General features: G+C 42.3%; 1 protein-coding gene and 1 non-coding gene across 2 annotated transcripts; one reads left to right on the top strand and one right to left on the bottom strand.

Moving 5' to 3' along the window:
• The first annotated feature begins 2664 nt into the window (after window positions 1–2664).
• On the top strand, window positions 2665–3446 carry LOC103714966 (auxin-responsive protein SAUR24-like). The gene has a single exon (XM_008802457.3). It carries the CDS (start codon window positions 2748–2750, stop codon window positions 3192–3194), a length of 447 nt encoding a protein of 148 aa, XP_008800679.2. The 5' UTR covers window positions 2665–2747; the 3' UTR covers window positions 3195–3446.
• Window positions 3447–20078: 16632 nt separating this feature from the next.
• Window positions 20079–20184, bottom strand: LOC120107885. The gene has a single exon (XR_005509492.1). It is a non-coding gene; the product is annotated as a small nucleolar RNA R71 (small nucleolar RNA).
• Window positions 20185–23771: the final 3587 nt, after the last annotated feature.

Raw genomic sequence — 23771 nt, 5'->3', positions numbered from 1 at the left:
TTATATATCAGAGCACTATAGAGACCTGTACTGAGGTATAGTGGATTAAAAATTTTATCACAGAGCTACTTTTAGTACCTAAGCCAATTCTAGCTATATCAATCCATTATGATAATAGGTCGTAATAGAACTAATAAATCAAAAGAGTACTAACAAAAAGATGAATCGGCATATCTGGATTTATCATAAATCTATAAGACAACTCAAAAAGAGTAATGTCATTAAGTTAGAATTTGTCAAATTTGAGAAAAACATGGTAAATCACTTAACCAAAAGTTTGTCTAGGAGTAGAATCCTAGAATTATCGAGAGGGATGGGACTTAAGCCCATTATTTGGTCACCGACAATGGATACCCAATCTGTGTGATTGGAGATTTCATGAAAAATGTTCAATATGGTAGAAATAAAATTGATTGAGTGATTGTATCAAAGCATATTTTTTGGAGTATATTTGCTTCCATCTCTATAATGAGTGCTCTTCTGAGTAACAAAATATATATTAAAAAGTTTGAGTTATTCTCTTAATGAGTCCAAGATAGAAATCTATAGGGTATTAAGGTCACAAATATCCTTAGAGGATTTACCTATGTGAGAATTATCATATAGGCCACGACTAGAAATTTGGGCCAACCTTAATAAATTTTTTATAAAAAATTAAGGGACTACGCACAAGACACCTCTCCCATTGCACAGTATAAGTTGCCTAATTTTCTTTTATAATTTTTCTAAATTTAAATCTATTGTGATGGATTGTTGGAGTCTTAACTTAGAAAAAAGATTTAATTTTAAAAAATAAATACACCATCTTTATCCCCTAAATTTTAGATGGTTTAAAAATTAAAAATTCTTATTCTTTTCTTCAGACGCATCTTTCAGAAGAGTCGCATTCTTCAGATGCATCTTTTAGAAGAGTTGCGACTCTTCTGAAAAGAACGATTAATCAATCCACATTACTACTTCATTGCTTCTTGAGACGAAACAAAGAATTCTTCTCTTTTCTTTTTTTTTTCTTCCAAACCTCTTTTGAGGTATTTTTTTTCATCTAGGCATCTGAGGAGTTGGTCAGGTCAAGATTTTCTAGCAATCGTGCTCGTTAGATGAGAATCAGACAAAATTAGGTTGTTGTATCTTAGAGGCAAGATTACCGCAAACCTATACACAGAGGACGAATCATATTTTTAGGATAGTGTATATCACACATCTCAATCCAAACAAACTCTTTTCAATTTTCTGATTTTATTCTACTAGATTATTCATTTATAATACTTTTATACAATAAAGATATACTAGTTTTTAGACAAAAGATTTTCATAAGAAATTATTAGAGAGAAGAAAAAAAATAAAAAAAAGAAAGTGAGTGAAAGGAAAAACCCCTTTTCACTCTCGTACATGTGCACACACATGGAAAAGAGGAAGAAGAGAAAAAGATGCAGTTGAGAGATGATGGTGCAGAAGATTTTGAGTGGGAAGAGTGGAGAGAGACAGAGGTGAGAAAAGGTGTAAGAGAGCATAGTTCCCTCCGAAGGGAGACTAAGGGAAGAAAGAGAGTGTGAGTGAGAGAGTAGAAGAAGAAGAAAAGAAGAGAGGAAGAGAGGAACAGTGGAAGATGGCAATGGCAGCCATGAAGAAAGAGAGAGTGAGAGAGGGTGAAAGAGAACAATGGGATATAGATGAGGAAATGAGGAAGCGAGGCACGTGCGAACGAGATCATGTGGAGGCACCTTGTGGTTGGGAATAACAAAAATTTGTTTTTCTTGATATGTTTTTTGTATGGACAAGGATGGGGCACCGCCGTTCGTCGGCGGGCCGAGCGGAAGCCTGGGTCGTCGCCCAGCAAATTATATTCACGTTCATGGGATTGAAATTAGAACTCGTGCCAGTTTTCAGCTAGCCGCCCATATATTTTGAAGTACTAACTAATGATCAGAAGAAGCCCATGCAGATACGACTCCGTGTGAAGCCTTGAGAAACTGAAGAGGAGGACTTCCACCGTCATGTTACACGGTACGGGATCCCAAGATTCCACGAGCCAAAAAAAAAAAAAAAACGCCCCGAACATTGCAACCAGCAGTAAAAGGATGGTACGACACACATGAGGTTCTTGCCACCTTACGTGTGGCACTTACCTTTGCATTCGGTGGCCAAGTTTTAGCATAATTATCATTTTATAATTATTTTAAATTATATTATATTATATTATCTATAATTTATATATATATTAGTAATTATGTAATATAAACCTGGTAAGGAAACGAGAGGAGAGAAGAGAAAAGAACTCATTGCATGGATGATGGATCTGATGCGGTTTATAACAAAGCTGCGCTTTGCATGCATCATGGGCACTTGCAATCGCCGTGGATTGGATTCTTCGGTGAAAACCAGCATGTTATGTTACTGCTCAACATACAACACGTCCCCTCGACGTCCATCAAAATCTAATGAAGTAGTCACAGTAAAAGCTATAATAAAAACCCATCCAAGAAGCCGCATAAATATGATTATAATCCGTACGACGTAATAGCTGTCGCACGAAGAATCTTTGGCTCCCCCTATCTCCGGTCCTTACGCGCTACCACCGCTCTCTCTCTCCTCTCGTAATTAACCCCTAACGCCAAGCCTTTTCTCTTCATCTCCAATCCATTTATCCCTCCCCTTTCCCATCCCCCTCCTCTCCCTCTCTCTCTCTCTCCGCGGAAGCAGAGCCAGAACCAAAAGAAGAAAGTGAAAGAGACGACAGAGAAAGAGACATGGGGAAATGTGGCATGATCCGGTACGTGGGGAGGGTGCGCCAGATGCTCCGCAAGTGGAGGACAAGGGCGGCGCTGGGGCGAGGTTGGCGGGCGCCGGCGGACGTGCCCGCCGGCCACGTGGCCGTCAGCGTAGGGAGCAGCGGCCGCCGCTTCGTGGTTCGCGCGGCGCATCTCAACCACCCGGCGTTCCGGAAGCTCCTCTCGGAGGCCGAGGAGGAGTACGGCTTCTCCGCCCACGCCGGCCCCCTCGCCGTCCCCTGCGACGAGTCGAGCTTCGAGGAAATCCTCCGCCAAATCTCCTCCTCTTCATCGTCCGCCACCAAGTTGGCAAATCTCGATGACTTGAAAGACTTCTGCTCCTGCTGCCCCGTGGACATCAGGAGAGGGTGGAGCGCGGACTCTTTGCCGTTGCTCCAGGGGTTCTCCGAGAAGACGGGGCGGTGAGACGCTGGTGCTCCGGTTTGGCCCGTCGGCGGCCGAGTGTTCGTTGTTATTACCGTGGACTCGCATCGCTTGGGATTTGAAGATAATTGGAGGGAGAAGGGTTAATTTGTGCTTGTAATTTGTGGGAATCAGTTTTTGTTCTTGAGTTTGAGTCATTTTATCATGGAGAAGAAGGGTGTAGCAAATGTTCTCCACTTCTCCAGTGTAAGTAACTGCTAACAAAACTAAAATAAAGATCACTGTTATGCGTCATGATCTGAAGATAAATTCTTGTCACCTTTTCCAGTTAGAGTGTTATGATATTAAAATTTATACAGACAGGTCGGACCTGTGAGGTCCATCATTGGCTCAAATAGTGTTGTGCTATTAAAATTTTCAAGTAATTGAAAAGTTGTTCTGAAAGCTAACTAGTCTTAATTTCTTCCTTCGTTTTGTTAAATAATATTGCTAAGACAGCCATATCAAAAGTCAGACTTGAAGGAAATCAAAATGAAGTCTCTATCTCAAGGTGAGCGAGACAGAGATATTTTTATATTTATAATTTCATGTGATGTACATATATATGGTTGAGAGATCTGTGTGGTCTGATATAATAAACAGAGACAGATAAGAAAGAGTAGTCCAGGTTAGAAAGAAGCTAATAATAAACAGCGTTAGCTCCTTGATTTGTGGCTTCTTCCATCTTCTTTCAGTTTGGCTTCATTTGAATTTGAATGATTTGAATTCTTCCTGCTATCACTGCCCCTCGAGCTCAGTATGCGGCAGAAGTTGAGTTTGGATCACAGAGCATAGAAATGAGGTCCAGAGGTTGGATTAGTGAAGATGTCTACCAGTTGGTTTTAAGAATAAACAACCGAGGTTGTAAGTTGTTCTAGGGCAACCTTTTCATGAATAAAGCGGTAATCATGTGTTGAGAAAATAAACTTAATTCAATGAATGTCTTTTGGGAGATTCAAAAATGTGTGAAGGGTCACCTTTAGAGTGCTGATTCATTTATGGGTGAGTTCATGAATTTGGTTTTCCTGTGAATTTAAGAATTCATGTATTTGGCTAGTTCATGTATTTGGGTTTTCTATGTACATTTAAGTGGTTCATGTATTGGGTTTATATATGTACCTAGAAAAAAAAGAGGCAAGAGTTAAAGTGAATAGAAAACTTTTAAAATATTTCGGCTATTCTTCCTTTCCTCTCTAGGAAAATCTCTCTTCCTATATTCTAACATCATGCTCTATGTATTTGGTGCGAGCATGGAACACAAGATTAATAGTTATGTAGACTGCACCAAGATTGTCACAGAAAGGAGTAGGTGGATGAAAGAGTTGCTTTGCCTAGGTCTCTACAAATATAAATAATCCAAACAAGCTCGGCAGTTGCAGAAGCCATGGAGTAGAACTTAGCTTCAACACTCGAGCAAGCAATCATGGGCTGCTTTTTTGCACCTAAAGAAATGCAATTTGCACCAAGGAATGTCCCATAGGAACTTGTAGACTGGTGAGTGATAGGATACGCGGCCCAATCTGTGTCAAAATATGCATAGTCTACGGTGGACTGCCAAAATTTAAAGTCAATGATCAAGTATGCTGCCAATATAATGAATGATACGATTGACCAGGCGACGGTGATCTATAGTAGTATAATGAAGAAATTGATATGCATAATTTAGTGAAGGTCATGAAGTATTGAAGGGCGCCTACTGAGGTTTAGAGATTAATCAAGAAGTGCAATATCAGATGGTGATCAGGGGCATGATTTCATAGTCATAGGGGTGGAAATGGACTTACAGCAAAGCATTTGAGCACACTCAATCAGTGTTTGGTCTATCGAGACTTAGAAACAGGCGCCCTTCAGGGGAACAGCGAACTTCCATATATACCTAAAAAATAGTGTAATGGATTTATAGCAAGCTCTCGTCCCAGGTGAGATATGAAATTCGTTGAATAAGAGTCACCAATTAGAATTATATTGTTGACCGAAATCTCCAAGATCATGCAGCTACTTATCAAGAGGTTACCAAAGTATATTTTATAAAGAACAATTCTTTGGATTTATTGAATCTCAAAGATCGTGCAGCCACTTATCAAGGGATTACCAAAGCATATTTTTAGAAAACACAACTCTTGGGATCCATTAAATCTCCAAGATCATGTAGGAACTTATCAAAGGATTACCCCATCATATTTTTAGAAACGAATTCTTGGGATTCAAATTTGAATTAGCACAATGCTTAAGGATGGTGCCTACTACTTCTTGGCTCATCATGTCACTAAGTAGACTCCTATTGCATTTGTTGCTTCAACTCTTATATCTCGTTTTATTTGGCATCAATGCATAGGTCAAGCTACTATGCCGATTGTTTCTCGAGTTCTTAGTGCTTTAAGTTTGTCTATTAATAAAGAAAATGATGTTTCAGTTTGTTCTTCATGTCAATTAAGTAAGAATCATGCTTCACCTTTAAGTATTTCTAATTTTAAATCCTCACATCCATTAGAACTTTCTCAAACAGATGTTTGAGGACCCGCACCCATGTCATCACATTTTGGCTATCAATATTACATTCATTTTCATGATGATTATAGTCATTTCTTTTGGTATTATCCATTGAAAAATAAAGCAGATATTTGTCATGTCTTTTGCATTTTTGCATGCATGTTGACAATATTTTGCAATGCAAAATAAAATTTTTACAAACTTATTATGCATGCAAATTTCAGTTTAATCCTTTTCAAAAAAATTAAATGATAATGGTATCGACCATCATTTATCTTGCTCCGCACTTCTCAATACAAAAAGGGGCAACAGAGCAAAAGCATCGCCACCTTATAGATGTCAGACTTGCTCTTTTTGCTCAATTTAATGTTCCATGTAAATTTTGGGATATGTCCTTTGAAATAGATAATTTTATCATTAATCGGTTACCATACGTAATCTTAATTTATTTAATAAGAAATCTAACTATAATATTCAATGCATCTTTTTTTTTTTTGATACATCGGCAGCTCACACTAGTCTCGTGGGAGCATTGCCATCAGAGTCAAGAGACAGAATACTCTACAGAGGTGGAGGAACAAATACAAAGAGAATCTAGAGAATCATTTCAGCATAGTGAGCAGCAAAGGTGGTGATCCAATCAGCAGCTCAATTAGCCTTCTGGAACACATGCAAAATCTAGTAGGCATCACATTCCCTCAGCAGCCTCCAGATGTCATCTAGAAGTAGGTGATCAAACATCTCCAGCCTCATCTGTAGAATCCGCTCAATTACCTCCACTGAGTCACCCTCCAGGATGGTGCGCCCTGCCTCTAGAACTCGTCTCGTGTAGGAGACTCCCTCCCATGCGGCTCTGAGTTCTGCTTTAGGAACTGAAGTCTCGAAGGTGCGTCGCCCTCCCGCCGCTACCAACCTATACTCATGGTCCCTAATCACAATAACAATACAAGTACAATCTCTGTCGTTTGGTAGACTACCATTAAAGTTCATCTTTAAGTAGCCGAGAGGGCTCCTAGGATGTGAGGACATACATAGGCGCTATAGAAACAGAAGGGGAGACCTAGATGTCCCTAGAATGTGCAATTATCCACTACTTTATAGCACTCCAGATGAACAGAGCAATCTGGGGATGGACCCACATCATCCAAATCCAGCCACCGTCCAAACGCCTTGAGCTCTCACCACCTACACATCGGCTGAGCACACCTTGGCCCTCCCGGTGGCCACCCAAATCAACCTATCCTCCGTGGCCTCGAGAGGGAGCAGGATAGCAAGGATCGTCTCAGCCAGTTGAGTCCCAAAGACCCTCTGATCAGCCCCTCGTCCCACCCACCCTCGCTAGAGATAATGAGATCACTGATTGAAAGCCTCACCAGCCTCGCTGAATCAATCATCGTCAGTAGCCAAATTAACGGGTGCTCTATCACCCACCTATCCTCTAGCACATCAACAAACTTACCATCCCCAACTGTCCACCTGATGTGAGCCAACATTGCCCATGCGTGTGAGCAGTCTCCCTCCATATGAATGAGCAGTGTCGCCTTGGCTGGAAGTCAGCCAGCGCCATGTGCGCTCTGTACTTGGTCCTTAGTAAAGCGCTCCACAGGCTGTTCGGCACCAAGGTAAACCTAGTTGTGCGTCTCACAATGAGTACCTCCTGCCTCGTGACTAGAGAGTGAATCTCCAGACCTCCCTGATCGAACGGCTGGCAGACCATCTCCCATACCATCAAGTGAATACCACCCTTGTTCAATCTTTGGTAGCTTATGCTTTTCATGTCTTCAATCTTATCCTAAACATATATTAGAATTTCGTTCTCTTCTACGTGTCTTTGTGGTTACCCTACAAGTTTCCATGGGTATCAATGTCATCATCCTCCTTCAAGACAAACTTTCATATCTCATGATATTATCTTCAACAAGCACTCCTTTTCTTAGATACGGCAGCCTCCTACTATTATTATCTCACAAATTAAACAGTAGCATTCCACGCACCTCTTTTTTTCCTTGGACTTTACTTGAGCTCATTTCATAACCTACAACTTCTCAAAACTTGGTGCAAGCCCAACTGCCTTACATCCCAACCCAACTTGAATCACATAATACCGCCAAGCACATGTTACCTAATCAAGCCATAACCACTAACTCCAATGAGCCCTATGTGTATTTCGACCCATAGCCTTCCACAGTACCATCTACTAATATTGTGTACATAGTGATCTAACATATGTACGATCCACTGGAACTTTGGTCCCTTTAACAAAACATAGTTCTTCCTCTTCTCAAGTTGGTGGCCATCATATGGTTATACAATCAAAGGATGGAACATTAAAGCCACACCGCTTCGGTACTAAACATTCCATGGCTTTTATGGCTCACTCATGTCCTATTAAACCAACATATATTACACAAGCCAAGTATGATTATCAATGGAATGAAGCAATGGTAGATGAGTATAACACCTTGATCTCCAATGGCACTTGGATTCTTGTCCTGTCTTCTCTTTCGTAGCATCTTATTGGCTGCAAATGGGTATTCATAATCAAAAGGAATGCTGATAATTTCATAAAGAGCTACAAAGCATGTCTTGTGGCTACAAATGTTTAATCAATAAGAGGGAATTAACTATGATGAATTCTTTAGCTCAATATCAAGCTTGTCACTTTTCACACTATTCTTTTACTTGATGTCTCTGGTGCTCGGTCTATCTATCAATTGGATATTATGTAATGTCCGGGCCCACTACCAACTGGGCCTAATATTTTAAGGCCCAGTTAGGGGGGGGGGGTTGGGCCCGATTTTACTGTATGGGTAGTAATGATAGGGTCGCAACCGTGGGTTGCCACCTCATGACGGTTGCCACCTCATGCTGAGAAGGAAAGTGACAGGGCCATAGCTGGCCGGTAGAGGGAGGGCCACCTCGCGCCCTGGTGGCAAGACTACGCTCAATGGCAGAGGAAGGGGGGCAACTGGAAGCTCCCGGAGCCAGAGGGCAGGGGAAGATGGGACCTCACTGAGGGACCCCCAGCCATGCAAGACCTGGGCCCGCCACCTCGCACCCTTGCTGGTAGCCAATTCCGGCGGGCCTGAGACAATGGGGGCAGTTGGAAGCCCCCGGAGCAAAGGGGAAGGAGAGGATGGGACCTCTCAGAAGGGGTCTCATCCCTCAAACAAAAGTATTTAAGCCTCAGCCGGTAACCCAAAGTAATGGACCCTCTATTCCCTGGCCCCTAGAACACTAAGCTAGAGAGTCGAAGCCCTGGAGCCGAAGGTGGAAGAAACCCTGAAGCTCTAGGAGAGGAGGGAGGTACCACCCAAGAGTCACTGCCCGACTGCAAACCGACCAAGGTAAGGAACACTGGGGTTAGGATTTTAACAGGGGTGGAGAAACCTCTCTGTAAGGTGTTCTCCCCTCTATTTCAACAATGAAATAGAGGAGAGAAAACCGGCATAGGGGAGGGAGAAAGGCCCACAGGCCACGAGTCGGGCCGGACTCACAGGCCGCGGGCCGGCCTGAGAACGGCCGCGGCCCAAGCTCGGGCCCGACGACCACCCAGGCCGAGCCCAACCGAGCTCGGCCTGCGGATGAATGGGGCACCGCAACCTCGGCTAAGGGAAGGGCTGCCCCGGGCCGCCGGATCTGGCCGAGCTGGTAGCAGACGCGGCCACAAGGCCGCCAGCCCCGGCCGGACCACTGCCTCTTCTCCGGCAAGAGGTGGTGGTGTCGGAGGGAAGAACTAAAGAAAAGAAAAGGAAAAAGAAAGGAAGAAAAGAAAAGAAAAAAAAATGAACTCACCGGACTGTAGAGGCTTCATCCTCGAACTGCGGCCTTACCTCGCCGTGATCGGAGCAGGGAGAAGAAGAACTGCGACCGTACCTCCCGGTGCTCCTCCTCTTCTCCGGCATCACTTCGAAGAAGAGGAAGGGGCCGGCCTTCCTTCCGCCGGTGCTCCGGGGGGAAACTCCACCTCGGTCGGTGGATCGGGGGGGAGCCTCGTCTCCCCGGTCGCCTGCAGGAGTAGAAGGGGAGGAGACGGAGGGTTTCGATGGGCTGGAAGCTAAGGTTTCGGCGAAAACAAAGAAGAAAGAAAGAAAGAGAGAGAGAAGGAGTGGGAGGGGTCGGAAGGAGGAAGAGGCCGTGGATTCGGCCGGAGAAGAAGAAGAAGGCTGAGAAATCGGCCGGAACACCCAAGCCTTTCGGTGAGAACGAAGGAGAGAAGAGAGAGAGAGAGAGAGCCGGAGGAGAGAGGGAGGCATGGGAGATGAAGAGGCGGAAGCCTCTGAGGGGGGGGGGAAAATCCTGATAACGGGTTCGTGGGTTGAATCCGAATCCGAACCTGCAACCTGTTAAGTCTAAAAATCAAAATGGGTTAAGTAAACCCAATTAAACCGGGCCCAATCTATTTGGGTGAACCCGGATGAGGGATTGAGTGGAATTTTAACCCAATTGAACCTGAACCCAAGCCCAATTAAATTGGGCTAAGTCTGGACGAGCCCAAACTACAAATTGGGTCAAATCTGAACCGAATTAAGCCCAAATTAATTTGGGTTCGAACCCAATTAAGTTGAGTTAATTCCAGCAGATCCAATTGAATATGAATCAGGCCTAATTTAAGCCCAATTCAACTAACGTGATGCCAAATTGACCTCGGGCTGACCCTGACTCAGGCCCAAATAGGCCACATTGACTCTAAACCCAAAATTTGATCCAATTAAACTTGAGATTAAGCCTATTGACCAATTAGAAAGCCAATTAACCCATATGGACCCAATCAAGGCTCCAATACGGTTGCGTTAGACTTGGGCTAAATTTCGGGTAGGATCCAAACAAGTAAAAAGAAATAATATGCTTGTTATGATATGATTTTAGGTGACTCAGGATCCGTCATCAGGATGCGAAAGACCTGGAAAAAAGCGAATCACGGTAAATAACCTGCCCTAATCTTCTATGAATCACGCATATAATTAACACGTTATAATCTTATTGTAGATCGTGTATCCTAAATTATGAATTATGAATCATGAATACAAGTGGCATGTTTTAGTCATACAATTTATGATTATATATGCATTATGCTTATGCAGATTTTATTATGCCTGCAAGATAAATTGGATTACATTATCATGATTGTCATTAGTATAATTGTGGTATAAGTGTAAAATATGATGATGAATTGCATTTAGCTATATGCACTTCTTGCAAGGGATGCCTAAGGGCTCTTAATGCTACGGGCCGAATGCAACTGAGTCGGCCTTGCCAGTGGCCGATAATGACTGAGCCAGCCTCGCCAGTGGCTGACTAATAACTGAGCAGGCCCTGCCAGTGACCGATAATGAATTCGCCGTAGCATCCATGAGGTACTACCTATAAGAAGTATTGTTTACGGACTCTTAAGAGCTACTGATCGAATGCAACTGAGCCGGCCTTGCCAGTGGCCGAGAATGACTGAGCCAGCCTGCCAGTGGCCGCCTAATAACTGAGCTGGCCCCGCCAGTGGCCGATAATGACTTCGCAGTAACATCTGAGAGTATAACCATGGCATGCCGGAGGCACAGTTTTTATGTGTGCATTTTATGAAAATTCTTATTGATATAGGACACTGATTTATTTACTCAGCATAAATATTTTATCATGATGATTTATTAGATAGTATACATGTCAGCTTCTCAAATCCTGTTAAAACATGTTTAGCATTTTTAATTGATTCGACAAGATTATGCAGGATTACTTACTGAGCCGTGTAGCTCATGCCTGTTCATTTATATATATTTTTTTCAGATCACCACCAGTGACAGCTGCTAGAAGCATTTTTCTTTTGCAACAGGGCTTCTTTATTTTTGGGGTGATATGAATATACTTTTGTGTATATAAACTGTGTAGAAGCTCTGTACCTTATATCAACCAGGATGTTGTAATGCACATATTTTGATATATACAAGTTTGACTGCTTTTGACTACTTGTTAACCATGTACGAGGCTGCGTGCTATTGTGGGCAGTAGTCGGCAATAGCACGACCATGTCACGGATCTGGATCCGAGGCGTGACATCTCGTGGTATCAGAGCTTTAGGACTAACAAGATCATAGCAATAAAATCTGGGTTAATGGGTAGTTAAGAATGTTATGGCTTATTAGGATATATTGATCTTACTCTGAATTTTGATTGCAGTAACCACTATAAGATATGAAAGACGATAGGAGGGCACCGTCCCCAGACCCTAGCTACCACTCCGATTTCGCGGATACGCCATGCTCTGCGGCAGGCAACGCAGATCTAGCTGGAGTATACCAGCTGATGGCGCAGTTACTCCAGCAGCAGCAGCAGATGCAGCTGGCTACCATACAACCAGCTAACTCCTATTATGAGAGGTTCTGACGGTTGAACCCACCAGTATTTGATGGCGGACTGGATCCGATAGCAGCTGAGACATAGATCTGAGAAATAGAGAAGATGTTCCAAGCACTCCAGTTTTCTGAAGAAACAAAAGTCCAATTACCCATTCCCCAGCTGAAAGGAAGCGCCGAATTTTGGTGGACAACCATGGAACCAGCATACCCCGCCAGCAGGATAACTTGGAGGGACTTTACAAGGTTGTTCTACACCCAATACTTTTCGGACTCGGTCAGCCAGATGAAACAAGATGAATTTTTGGCACTAACACAGTCCGATCATATGTCTGTCTTAGAGTATGCCAACAAATTCAACGAACTGGGTCAATTCTGCCCCCAGTTCATGGACAATGAAAGAAGTAAGGCAAGCTGATTTGAGCAGGGGCTAAGATATAGGATCAGATCCTCGATATCTTCTCACCTATTCACCTGCTACAGAGACGTGCTGGACCGGGCTTTGAAGGTTGAGGCCGACTTGATGAGGCCTGACAGAGAAAGAAATGATCTGATGAAGGCCAGGCCAGCAGAAGGGTAGAGCAGTAGGCCCAGATACATCAAGGGGCCTATAATTAAGAAAAGACAGAACCGAGGTTGCCCCAGCTGCGGCAAGCATCACAGTGGGCCCTGTCTGAAGAAAATTGGGGCATGTTTTACCTGCGGGCAGCTCGGACATATGGCACGCGACTGCCCAAGGAGAGCACCCAGACCTCCTACACCCGAGGTCCAGAGATCGAGGAACAATTCCCGAGTATTTGCACTGACTCGCCAGGACGCCAGTGCGAGCAACCAAGTGGTGACAGGTACACTGCCAATTAACTTGATTGATGCCTCTATTCTGTTTGATTCTAGTTCCACACATTCCTTCGTGTCAGTTAGTTTTTTCAAACAGTTACATTGCACATCTGAGAAAATAGAACCATTGCATGTAGCCACACCCCTCCAAGAAACAATTATAGTCGACACTAGATACAAGAACTGCATAATTCAGTTAGGAGGAAAAGAGTTAGAGGCAAATCTTTTATAGCTTAACATGCATGATTTCTACATCATTTTGGAAATGGACTGGATGTCCCAGCACCATGCCCATATTGACTGTTACCATAAGAAAGTGGTATTCCGGATGCCAGAGAAACCAGAGTTCTTTCTGAATGACAATACACCTCCTCAATGTAATTCAACACTGCATTTCATTTCTGCCTTGCGAGCCGCCAGGGCACTAAGAAAGGGGTGTACGGCTTATCTGGCATACGTTATAAATACTCAAAAGGAGATCAAACTAGAAGATATTCCGGTAGTCAAGGAATATCCGGATGTTTTTCCTGAGGAATTACCAGAATTACCCCCTGATCGAGAGGTCGAATTCACTATTGACCTCACAGCAGGAGCAGGACCTATTTCCAAGGCTCCTTATCGAATGGCCCCTGCTGAGCTCAGGGAATTAAAGACACAATTACAAGAACTTTTGGATAAAAAGTTTATTCAACCCAGTGTGTCTCCATGGGGAGCTCCAGTACTGTTTGTAAAAAAGAAGAATGGGAGCATGCGGCTATGCATCGATTATCGGAAACTGAACAAGATAACTATAAAGAACAAATATCCTTTGCCCCGGATCGACGACCTGTTTAACCAGCTGCAAGGTGCCCAAGTCTTCTCCAAGATAGATTTGTAGTCCGGTTACCATCAGTTAAAATTCAAGCTTGATGACGTGCCAAAGACTGCATTTCGAACCAGGTATGGCATTATGAATTTCTGGTTATGCCATTTGGACTGACGAATGCTCTAGCTGCTTTTATGGACTTAATGAACAGAGTCTTCAAGCAGAATTTAGATCAGTTCGTGATAGTCTTCATTGATGATATACTGATTTACTCAAGGAGCAGGGAAGAGCATGAAGTTTATTTGAGAATGGTACTGCAGACCCTTCAGAAGAAAAGGTTATATACCAAGCTAAGCAAATGCGAGTTCTGGATGAGCAGCGTGGCCTTCCTCGGTCATGTGATCTCCAAGGATGGAGTTTCGGTGGCTCCCAAGAAGATTGAAGTAGTGGTAGATTGGCCTCGTCCCACCAACGTCAAGAAAATTAGAAGCTTTTTGGGACTGGCCAGGTATTACCGACGGTTTGTAGAAGGATTCTCCAAGATAGCCACTCCTTTGATCCGTTTGACCAAAAAACGGGCCAAGTTTATTTGGGACGGCAGTTATGAGAAACGCTTCCAAGAATCAAAACAGAGGTTAGTATCTACTCCAATTTTAACTCTACCATCCATAAATGGAGGATTTACTATTTATAGTGATGCTTCCAAAATCGGGCTAGGCTGTGTATTAATGCAAAATGGCAAGGTAGTAGCCTATGCCTCTAGACAGCTGATAGTCAACTTTAAAGATCACGCAATAGCACGTATCTGGTAGGATAGTGATTACGGGTATCGATCCACAGGGATTGGGGTACAGTTGTTTTTCTTTAAAAATAAAAATATTTAAAAAAGAGAATTTGTGAAGACTATTAAACTAAGTAATTTAATAAGAAATGCAATTAAAATGATCAGTTTGGGGGAACCTAGGGCAAGAAATTCACCACTAACATCGAAACAAGGATTAATTATATTTTAATTTATTCTTGGATAAACATGCAAATTGGCTACAAGCCTAATAAGCATTTAAATAGAAATTCACAAAAGTAATTTAGGCATAATCCATCTTTAGTTAGTATGAAATGTCTACCCTAATCTAAGGTGGCAGCACATCGCATCTTCCTTAAGCATGGACTATCTTATATTTACCTAGTAATCATGAAGAACAATTATATAAACGTCATATTTAAAATCACAGAAATTAAATATGATTCAAAAGAAGATATCCATTAAAAATAATAAGTTCATACAACCCCAAGAATAAAAATAAAAAAATAAATACAAATCCCTTATCCTTTTGTTAGGGCTGCATCCAGCCCTAGAGAAGAGCTTAAGCTTCCATGCAGTGGTAAACGGCAGCAGCAGCACAGCAGCGGGCTCCCGTCACTTTCTTCTCTTCCTCTTGTGATTCCCCTGAGATCGATTCCTTCCTTTGGGAAATCATTCCCAAAATGCCCAGACTCTTCTCCCTCCTTTGTTTCCCGTGGAACTTGGCCTGTGAGAGATAGATGGGATCAACCCCCGGTGGGGGAAGAGGGAATGCCCCCCCGGTGGGGAAGGAGGAATCGCTTCGTTTCATCAGAAGTCCTCCCTTATATAGGCAGCCTATCTCTCTCTCTCTCTTCCTTGTGGCTCCTCCGAACGGGTGGATAAGGCATAAGCTGGGGGCTTGATCCGCAAACTGTTGCAGTTCTGATCCGTTGAAGGATGGCAGGTGGGTAGATTCCGAAGGAGGTTAGGAGGAGATGAGCATGAACCACGGAATGGACGCGGAAGGTTGCTGGGATTTTGTGGAAGGATAGAATGGCTGGGAGGAAGTGATCCAAATGATTTCGAATCCGTGGATGGTTGAAGCTTATCCAAGGATGGGGAAAATTTGGAAGAAGGAGATCATGGAGAGGTGGAAACGAATCGCATGCGAAATGGCCTGCGGATGCTTGGATTTGCTAGGAAAATCCGGGCTCTGTTCTAAAACAGGGGATGATGCATTTGGTTTCCGTGAAGCTCGGGACTCGGGAGGATGAAGTCTAGGAATCGGCTGAAACAAGATCCTTTGATGCTCTCGGAATGGGAAGAGATCTTTGGGTGATGCAAACGAAATCTGGGAGGAGGTGACGTGGAAGATGAACACGGAATGGAAGGAAACCGGAAGAAGCGATGAACCGTGAGCTGGATGCAGTGGGAGAGAGGAAGATGAGAATGGATCACGGAAAGATTGGAAAGTGCTGGGAAGATGAGGATGAACGCGGAGACGTGGAAGCTAGAATGTTGCCCACGGCTGAGAAGGGATGAGGATGAATTGCGATCTTGAAACAGGGATTCTGTTTGTGGACGTTGTTGAGAGCTTATCCGTGGAATATATGGGATTATGAACGGGATGTACGAGAAACAGGGGATTCGGAGAGGAGCATGGGAAGTTGGAACGTTGATGCAGAGAAGTTTGGTTTGTTCGATGGGAAATGGGAGAAGAGAAGCTAAGTTGTTTTGTTAACGGAGAGGAGTTGGGGGTTGTGTTTAGAGATGGAATAAGGATGGGTTGAGGCTTTGAGATCCGTGCAACTAGATGATATACTTTGAGATATAAGAAACAAATAACTGAAGAGATTTTATTAAAATCGGATCATGTGGAAAAAGAGTTGGAATGAGTGAGGAGAAATTTAGGTGAACGTATGAAGAGTCAAGAATTAATAGGAAGCACTGAGTTTTAGAGAAGAGTTCTTGGAGTCGACTCTGAAAATATAAAATCGTGAAATGATGTAGTGTCCGTTTAGGCTTTACCTAATTAAGCTTGACTTGACCTGCATGCATTAAACTTAATCAATAAATAATCAAATCAAACTTGAATTACCTTTAATAATTTATTAAAATGCAATGATGAAGGTGACACATTTTTTAGTTGAATTTACAAAATATATGAATTAAAATAATGATAAGTGCTATGAATAAGATATTAATTTATGCATTATTTAGCACTTATCAACAGCTAAAATTCTATGAGCAGAATTATCCGACTCACTGATAAGTGCTGAATAATCTATAATTTAATATTCTTTTTCCAGCACTTATCAATGTTCTTAAACGGATAACCACTTATTTTACCATAAAATAGAATAATCTTTGAAATAAATTTAAAATATGATAAGAAGTAAATAATTCACATGTCCTCGCCTTCCAAGCGTACCAGCCAGCACGTTTCAGTTCAATAACACTGGGTTCGAGCCCAATGCCCAACTGACATGCATGCACCCAAGCAATTCAACGGTTTATAAATTTCCATCTCCGCATCACATTTCCAAATTAAGCAAAACAGGAGAGACGTTTAATTTAAATCTACATATGCCCATTTTCACGTCAAAATAGAGCAAGAAAAGAATTTTTTCCGAAAATTACTGAAATCACTGTTCATATGAACAGTGTTTCGTGAAAACACTGTTCATATGAACAGTGTTATAAAAAAAAAAAACTAAAAATGCATTTCACTGTTTATCTTCTTCCCCTCCCGCAGATCCCGCGGCCGTCCACCTTCCACGGCGACCTCCCGACGATCCTGTGACCAGATCCGCCGGCCTTTTTTCCGCCCGTGATGCATCGGAGCCAATCTCATCTTCCTGCGATCCGGCCTCCACCGAGAACTCGTGATCCATTTCTTCCTCCGTGATCCACGTAGTGCACCAGCGCCATCAGCCCATTCCAGCCGCATCCAACGAGCACACCAGCGAGCAACTCCTCCGGATTCACCTCCCAGCAGCCAATGGTCCAAAGAAGGAAAGCAATGAAGCATGATTCCATCCACGGATCCACACCAGCCACCAGCTGCCGAATCACAGAAATGGCATTCCGCCTCTTCCTCTTCCGGATTCCCATCGATCCTCCGATTGGCTCCCCCCAGCGTATCCCCTGCATCCCAGCAGCCGGTGATTCAGCCTCCCGCATCAAGCCAAGGATCACGCATCCAAATCGGGACATGTATTCAACCCCTTCTCCCATCCGTATTCATCTTCGACCGACCACTCTTCCGCGACCAGTTCCCATGATCCAGCCGTTGATGCGCATTCCGCCCAAGGATCATGCGTCTGTTCCCCTTGGATTCATTGCCAGGGAGAGATCTATATAAAGGGTAGAAGAAGAGAGCCGAGAGGGGAGGACGGGGGAGAAGAAAGAAAGAACAGAGCATGCTCTGTTATGGTGCCAAGAAGGGAGAATAAAAAAAGAAGGATGCTGTGAGCGGATGAGTTAGTAAAGAAAGAAAAAAAAAAGAAAAAGAAGGAAGAACTTGAGGCGGATGGCGTGGAGTATCTTAGCAAGCCGATCAAAGTCGCCGAGCATCATGAGCAGCTAAATCTCGGTTTAGGGGTTTGATGAAGCCATAGAGGAGTATTCGTTTCATTTTTATTGATTTGAGTTTGTATTGTAAGATTGTTGCATGATGAAGAATTTATTAATTGATCTTACGATTTATCCAATTTATGTGAATCATTTATCTTGCATGAAATATTTTACATAAATTGATCTATTTCATCAAATCCAACACCTGTGGTTTGGAGAAGATATTCATGTGACATCGATTTCATGTTTAATGATTTAATGATCAGATGCATCATGCTAGGTTAGACAGGTCATGCTTATCGTTAGAGTAGATGGTTTGTGCTAGACTTAGATGATTCATGCTGGGAATTAGTTATAATTTTCTTTTGTGATTGCTTTGGCTTGTAGTCGGAAGCAATCAAGTCTCACATACAACTCAATCATTGAAAGCGTCATGGATATAAATCTATCGGTGGAATCTAGCCCTAAACACCTCTCTCCATAGATAATTCATACTATTACATCCATATTAATTCTTAGTTTTTATCATTTACTCTAGCTTATGCCCTTTGAAGTAATTATTTAATTAGGAAAAATAACTTATTCTCCAATTCCTGTGGACCGACACCCGTAATCACTATCCTACAGGATACGTGCTATTGCGTGGTTTATTTTTGAAATTGAAAAGAACCGATCAATTTTTGGCGTCGTTGCCAGGGATTGCTAGCATAGTTATTTTTCCTATCATTAAAAAAAAATTAATTAATTAAAAAAACTTACAAAATATATATATATATAAAAATTATTTTCTATTATTGTTACTTTTCTTATCTTTTTTTTTTCTCGTCTACTATTTTTTTTTTTAAATTTTCTTTTGATCTTATTTGATCAGGAATCGAAGGAAAAATCTGGGATGATCAAAAAGAGAACTGCTGGGCTATCAAAAAGGAATGCTTTGGAGGTTTGCTAAAAAAAAATAAATTGCTGGGGAAATTTTCTTTGGTAACCTCTAAACCTTTCTTATTTAAATTAATTATTAGCTTGAAATTTTGTGGTGATTGTTTGATTTTAATTTTAGCAAAAGTGTGAATGTATGCTTGATACACATACACAAATTAATCCGCACATAGTAAGGGCAATCACCCCAACAAGATAAGAGCCGGATTTCATCACCGGATTCTTGCCCAACTTAGGTGAACTCAATCTCACATAGTGTCACTTTAATTAAAATCAATTAGACGTTGGCTCCTAGGGACATTCGAGCTCAATAGGACGAAGATCACCGAAGGTTGCACCAATTTCGCTCTATGGCTTAGTTGATGTCTAGGCAAGCTTTGTCCCTGTAAGGGAGACAGTTCATCTGTTCGAGGCAAGTGGGTTTTAAGTGGGACCTTTGCGAACGCATCGTGACCCCTCCACTTACCTAGGAGCTTACCTGGTCAACTCGGTTCATTAGACCGGATTGGAGGCTTAGGTGCCCTCTTCAAACCAGTTAGGAGCTGTCTAGTGATTTTAGGACAAAGACTAGGATTGATATGCTTTTCTCTCTTTGCATGCTTGATTGATCGAGTACTAGTGTATGCACGGTAGTCGTTCTAGAGTACAAAACCTATTACATTTTGACCCTGAAATAGAACGAACCCTTAGGAACATTCGAGCTAAGATCAAAACATTAGGATCATCCCCACCTCTTAAGATGGCTGAAGAACAACCCAAACTCCTGAGGGAGTACTTTACTCCCACTATTTACACTTCCCCATCTTGCATTCGATTACCTGAGGTAGCAGCTGTACAATATGAAATAAAGTCTAGTGTGATCCAAATGCTCTCATCTTTTTATGGGCTCACCAACGAAGACCCATACAAACATTTAGATGAATTTCTTGAGATTTGCACCACTGTCAAGATTCAGAACTTCACTGATGATGCTCTGAAACTTAGGTTATTCCCCTTCTTCCTTAAAGATAGAGTCAAACAATGGCTGAATTCTTTAGAAGCTAACTCAATTCGTTCTTGGGATCAAATGCAATAAGAATTTCTTAAAAAATACTTTCCCATAGGAAGAACGAACTAGTTTAGACGTGCCATTACAAGCTTCTCCCAAACTGAGGGAGAAGAATTTCATGAAACTTGGAAGAGATTTCGGGACCTAATCCGTAAATGCCCTCATCATCAAATACCTAAGTGGCAGCTAGTGCAATGTTTTTATGATGGTTTGACTGAACGAAACCGTCAGATGATCGATGCTGCATGCGGGGGGACTTTCATGCTTCGAAATGAGCATGAAGCATGGCAACTATTTGAAAATCTTCATGAAAACTCCCTCCACCATGCTTCATGTTCTCGTCAAGCATCCCCGAATTTTCAAAGAAAAGGGGCCATTTGTGAAATAAGTCATTCTACGGACCTGTCTAGCAAGGTAGATGCATTGTCCCATAAGATTGACCAACTAATGATAGGAGGACATGTCGTTAGCTCTTCCCAAGCACAAGTGTGTGCTATCTGTTCTAGCCCATCGCATCCTATTCATGAGTGCCCCTCAGCACCCCAATATCCCGAACTCGTGCAAGAACACATCAATGCTGCCCAAACACAGCCCAGACCGGGTAATGATCCATTTTCCAATACATATAACCCGGGTTGGCGGAATCATCCAAATTTTTCTTGGAGGCAGCAAGCTTCTAATACCTCCCAACCCTTCTCCCAAAATTTTCAAAACCCTCAGAATTTTCATCTCTACCGTCCCTCAAATCAATTTCAGCACCCTCCTCCTCCAACCCAAAGAAATACAGCCTTTGAGGAGAAGGTGTTGACTGCCCTTCAAAGTTTGAAGGCAAACACACAACTATTGCACTCTCACACGCAATCCCAAATGGGTCAACTAGCTAATGCATTAAACAAGCGAGAGGAAGGTAAGCTTCCAAGTCAACCAATGAGTAATCCTAGGGGACAATACGTGGCTCAAGAAACTCGACTAAATCATGAGCAAGCCAATGCTTTGACTACCCTAAGGAGTGGACGTATAATAGATAATAAGGTTGGGGAGGGTAACAATAAGGAAGGTGAAGAAGAGGAACAGACCATATCACATGAAAATCCAAAACCTTCTTCAACTAGTTCACCATCTGCTACAACCCACATTCCAAAGGCTCCATTCTCTGAAGCACTTAATGCACCCTCTCCATTTGGCAAAAAGGGAACTTCACTAGAAGAGATGATGGAGGTCTTCAAACAAGTTAAAATCAACCTCCCACTCCTTGATGCCATCAAACAAGTTCCCTCCTATGCCAAATTTCTCAAAGACCTTTGCACCCAAAAGCGGAAATCTAGGACACATGTGCCTAAAAAGGTCCTACTTACTGAACAGGTAAGTTCGATTCTCCAACACAACACCCCTCCAAAATTCAAAGATCCTGGCGCTCCCACTATTTCCTGTGTCATAGGAGATAACTCCATTGATCGAGCACTTTTAGATCTAGGGGCAAGTGTGAATCTTCTACCCTATTCAGTCTATGAAAAATTTGGGTTAGGTGAATTAAAACCTACCTCGGTGTCCTTACAATTGGCTGATCGATCTGTGAAGATACCACGGGGGATGATTGAAGATGTTCTTGTCAAGGTAGACAAATTCTATTTTCCAGTAGATTTTATCGTTCTTGATATGGAACATGTGCCCAACATAAAAAAACAAATTCCTGTGATTCTTGGTCGTCCCTTTTTAGCTACAGCCAATGCCTGTATTAACTGTAGAACTGGGGCAATGGATATATCATTTGGGAACATGAAAATTAAGTTGAATGTATTTCATGCCGCTGACCAACATGTGAGGGAAGACGAGTGTTGCCTAATTGACGAAATGGATGATCTTGTAGAGAACGCCCTTCCCTACATCTTAGCAAATGATCCCTTAGAGGCATGTTTGGCCCATTTTGACATTGACAACTTTGATATAGACAAGGCCGTAGAAGAAGTTAACATCTTACTCGATAATCAATCTCCCATGAGTTTCCTTCCTTGAAAGATCCGACCTGAACCTCTTCCCCCCATTGCTAGCACACCACTTTGTCCTTCCATTGATTCACCACCTAAACTTGAGTTAAAGTCACTTCCAACAAATCTTAAGTATGCCTTTCTAGGACCAAAAGATAGCCTCCCTGTAATTATCGCAGCCAACTTATCTACTGAACAGGAGGGTAAACTTTTGAGGGTGCTAGAAGAAAATAAACATGCCATAGGATGGTCTGTAGCCGATTTGAAAGGGGTTGACCCCTCTGTTTGCATGCATCGAATTCATCTCGAAGATGATGCAAAGCCCACCCGAGAAATGCAAAGAAGACTCAATCCTAACATGAAGGAGGTAGTCAAGAAAGAAGTGGTGAAGTTATTAGATGCCGGAATCATTTATCCAATTTCTGATAGTAAGTGGGTTAGTCAGATACAAGTGGTACTCAGGAAATCAGGTATCACTGTGATTGAGAATACGGAAGGAGAATTAATACAAACACGCACAACCACGGGTTGGCGCGTGTGCATTGACTATAGAAAACTTAATTCAATGACTAGGAAGGACCATTTTCCTCTACCTTTCATAGATCAAATTTTGGAACGGTTGGCTGGTCAAGGTTTCTACTGCTTCTTAGATGGTTATTCTGGATATAATCAAGTACCTGTCTACCCAGACGATCAAGAGAAAACCACCTTTACCTGTCCATTTGGAACATTTGCATATAGGAGGATGCCTTTTGGACTATGCAATACACCCGCAACTTTTCAACGATGCATGATGGCCATTTTTTCAGATATGGTGGAAAACTTTCTAGAAGTGTTCATTGATGATTTTTCAGTTTTTGGCCTATCTTTTGATGATTGTCTGAACAATTTGACCTTAGTTTTGAAAAGATGTAAGGAGACCAACCTAGTATTAAGTTGGGAAAAGAGCCATTTTATGGTTCAAGAAGGCATATTTTTAGGACACGTCGTGTCCAAGAGGGGCATTGAAGTAGATAAAGCCAAAGTCGATCTTATTTCCAATCTCCCTCCACCCAAAACTGTGAAACAAATCCGATCATTTCTTGGCCATGCTGGTTTCTACCGTCGCTTCATTCAGGATTTCAGTAAGATTTCCAAACCCTTGTGTAATCTTCTGGCCAAGGACACTCCCTTTGTCTTTGATAAAGCATGCGAGGAAGCATTTGAAAATCTTCGCTCGAAATTGATCACTGCACCTATCATACGGCCCCCTAATTAGACCCTTCCATTTGAATTAATGTGTGACGCATCCGACTATGCAATTGGGGCAGTTTTAGGGCAACGGCTAGATAAAGTACCTCATGTCATTTACTATGCTAGTAAAGCACTCTCAGATGCACAATTAAACTACACCACCACTGAGAAAGAATTGCTAGCGGTAGTATTCGCACTAGACAAATTTCGATCTTACTTATTAGGATCCAAGGTTACCGTATTCACTGATCATGCTGCCCTTCGACACCTTCTTGCAAAGAAGGATACCAAACCCCGTCTGATTCGATGGATTCTTTTACTACAAGAATTTGACCTAGAAATTCGTGACAAGAAAGGAACTGCAAATGTCGTAGCGGACCACTTATATAGGATTCTTCTTGAGCCCTCTTGTAAAAATACCTCACCCTTACACGATTCTTTTCCAGATGAACAATTATTTGAGGTACAAAGAATAAAAACGCCATGGTTTGCAAACATAGTGAATTACCTTGCCATAGGACGAATTCCTGATGATTGGTCAA

Source organism: Phoenix dactylifera, unplaced genomic scaffold (assembly GCF_009389715.1).
Source record: "Phoenix dactylifera cultivar Barhee BC4 unplaced genomic scaffold, palm_55x_up_171113_PBpolish2nd_filt_p 001059F, whole genome shotgun sequence".
NCBI classification, from domain to species: domain Eukaryota; kingdom Viridiplantae; phylum Streptophyta; class Magnoliopsida; order Arecales; family Arecaceae; genus Phoenix; species Phoenix dactylifera.
This window is presented reverse-complemented; position numbering and strand designations above follow the sequence as displayed.